The following is a 3289-nucleotide window of genomic DNA, read 5'->3' on the forward strand; positions in this document are numbered from 1 at the left end:
CTCTAGTCCGGGCAACACAGTGAGACTCTGTCTCAAAAAAAAAAAAAAGAAAGAAATAACTCTATACTAACTATATATTTATTCAGAAAGAAATGAACATTTTTGTCTATATTCAAATTAATACAAGAAAAATTTTAAACTTTGGGTAAAGCAAATAATTACAAACCTGTATAAATTGATGCTCTTTATTAAATTCTTCTTCATCTTGTGCAATCAAATCAAATGCTTCAGCTTAAAAAAAGAATAGGTTTATATAATTACATTATGCTAATGCCTATTTAAACACTAGCACACAAATATAACTTAGCTAATTAGGAAAATGAAAAACTAAGGAAATAAAATTTTCCCAAGTATGTGAAAGCTTCCACTCACATGACTGATGCATCTGTATCACATGCTTAAGTCTGTGGTTGTCAAACTTCTACTAACGAACACCTTGCTGTGATTGATTTTATTACTTAATAACTTGCCCTAAAATTTACTTCAAGGGCTTCACGACATAAGCTTTTTATTTTTAGAAGATTCCAATTAATTTTACCTTTGAGTTTTGCACTCCTGAGTTTAGGTACTCGCCCATGAATACTCGTGGAATTTCATCTGGAACCATCAGATTGACAAGCCTCGCTACAAGCTCATCATGCAGATGGTCTGCTAGGGTGCCCAAGCACCCATTTGCCCAGGATTATCCCAGTCTTAGAAAGTCCCATGTCCCAGGAAACCCCAGTCTGGGCACACAGAGACTGGTGGTCACCTAATGTCTGCACAGTTCCTGCTGAGCACCTCAGCTCCCCATGGAGAGAGGAATGTCAGCTGTTCCCACACTATAAACCTCTCTGCCAAAGGCCACACAGTAAAATGCCTCACAGGCCAGGGGTAAGTGGGCAAAGAGGGCCAGGGCCAGCGTAACACACCAGGAGTGGTGAGATACTAGCAAACTGGGAGGCATGAGAACCGTGAGGCATTAGGATTGCAAGAATTGAACTTGTTTGCTAAATCAGAAAAGTCTGCAGGCTGCACTTCAGATTGCCTGCCTGTGGTCCACTCTAGGCCCCTGCCTTACACTGCAGGGATGGAGCAGAAAGAGGAAGAGTGAATGGCAATCTGGAAGGGATAGTCCACTCATGGAGCAAACAAGAGAGAAGTTCCCTACTCTCCTGTGTCCATCAGGGCCTAATCAGACCCACCCTGCCCTTCTGGGACCACAATTCCACATTAACAACCTAAGATACAGAAAAAATTAGCCAGGCATGGTGGCGTGCACCTGTAGTCCCAGCAACTCGGGAGGCTGAGGTGGGAAGGTTGACCGAGCTCAGGAGTTCGAGACCAGCCTGAGCAAGAGTGACTCCCCATCTCTACTAAAAACAGAAAAACTAGCCAGGCATCATGGCGCACGCCTGTAGTCCCAGCAACTCGGGAGCGTGAGGCAGGAGGATGGCCTGAGCCCAGGAGTTTGAGGTTGCTGTGAGCTAGGCTGATGCCATGGCACTCTAGCCCAGGTGACAGGGCAAGACTCTGTCTCAAAAAACAAAAACAAAAAACAACCTAAGAAACAAAATGAGAATGGACACAGGATAATATCTCCAGTCAGGAAGAGTAGAGCACCAAAGACAGCTCAGGATTCTTACCTGTCAGAACAGTGCTAATTCTTTACCTTGTGAAGCGATCGTTTCTTATGTAAACACACTCTTAACCTACAGCAGCAGTCCCCAACTTTTCTGGCACCAGGGACCAGTTTCACGGAAGACAATGTCTCCATGGAAAGGGGGGAAGGAGGTGGAGCTCAGGCAGTGATGTAAGCAATAGAGAGTGGCTATAAATACAGATGAAACTTTGCTCACTTGCCCCGCTGTTCACCTTCCGCTGTGAGGCCCAGTTCCTAAGTTTCATGATAGACAATTTTTCCACGGACAGTGGAGGGGTGGGGATCCTGGGCATTGGAGGCCACAAACCTACAGCATAGATTCTATGAATGAGCACTGGGAGAACCATGAAGTCCTTGAAACTACATGCAAAAACATATATTCCACATAAATACGTCTCTATGAAGAGTCTCTCCATGACTCAAGGTATGTTAAAAGCCACTGATCTAAAATCTTAAAGTACCAATCAACCAAATCTGACAGCCAAGAGAGGGGAAGTGGGAAACTCAGCCCATAAGAGGGTAACCCAGAAGAAACTTAATTTACTTTGATGAGTTAAATACCACATAGTTTTTAAATTATTGGGTAGAGAGCTCAAAATATTAATATGTCTTCTGGTGAATATATACAACCTATCTGCTGGGTTTTATATACTCAGGTGTAGAATTACTAGGTCATAAAGTATGAAGTTCATAAAGTTCACCTTTACAAGATACTGCCAAACAGGTTTCCCAAATGGTTGTATCAATTTACACGCCCACCAGCAACACAAGAATTCCATAACCTTCAACTACTTAAGTGACAAAGTCAAAATCCAATGTTCAGTCTGTACCTTCACTGTCCTTTTAAAATCAAGGTATCATTGATCAAGTCCTAATGGTAACTTACCTTCATATTTCTGACCCACATTTCCAACTATTGAAAATGTGGTTTTGGTTACCTCCACTACAAACCACAATCACCCCAAAAAATCTACAATTTCTTCTGATTTCCTCTACCTCAGCGAACAGTACTGCCGCTTCCCTAGTAACTTAGACAGCAAGCCTCACTCTTTATGTGCTTCTCTATTGTCCTCTGAAATCCAGCCACCAAATCCTAACCATTCCACTTCTATGTCTTTCATTAGCTACTTTCTTTTCATTTTCACTGTGACACCTAGATTTCTAGAATATCCTAAAAACTCTCCCAATTCAAGTGACCATCACTGCCAGGAGAAGACTCACAAAGCACGTTGGAGCGGCAACCACCCCACTGCTTACGGCGAACAAGCCCCAGCTCTTTGGCATGGTCGTCCAAACCCCAACCGCTCCCTGGCCCTACTTACCTCAGCTTCATCTCTTAGTCTCATAGTGCTCTCCCTTCATCTTGCCATAAATGCTACTAGCCACATTGGACTATTCACCTTCTCACACATGCCCAGGCTTCACCACCTCATTCTCTTTCAATGGGGTGTTCCTTCCATTTGAAATTTCTCATGCCCCCAAAAGATTACTACCTGTTGAACCTCTACCTCAAAACTGACCTACTGTGTGAAATCCTTCTGCTACCCACTTATGTAAAAGTTATTTATTCTCTAAACTCCAAAAGCTTTTGGTTTGTGCCTCTTATCATGCTAATCACTGGGTTTTGTATTCTTGTCTTACCCTCTT

The 3289-nt window shown here is 42.8% G+C and overlaps 1 protein-coding gene across 1 annotated transcript in view; it reads right to left on the reverse strand.

Annotated features, from left to right (window-relative positions):
• Window positions 1-3289, reverse strand: part of CEP192 (centrosomal protein 192kDa) — a 150089-nt gene that overhangs the window by 100104 nt on the left and 46696 nt on the right. Inside the window, exon 11 of the mRNA XM_012649963.1 lies at window positions 167-231. Within this exon, the coding sequence (XP_012505417.1) occupies window positions 167-231 (65 nt within the window). The remainder of the gene's footprint in view (window positions 1-166; window positions 232-3289) is intronic.

Source organism: Propithecus coquereli, unplaced genomic scaffold (genome assembly GCF_000956105.1).
Source record: "Propithecus coquereli isolate 6110/MARCELLA unplaced genomic scaffold, Pcoq_1.0 Scaffold308, whole genome shotgun sequence".
Lineage (NCBI taxonomy): Eukaryota > Metazoa > Chordata > Mammalia > Primates > Indriidae > Propithecus > Propithecus coquereli.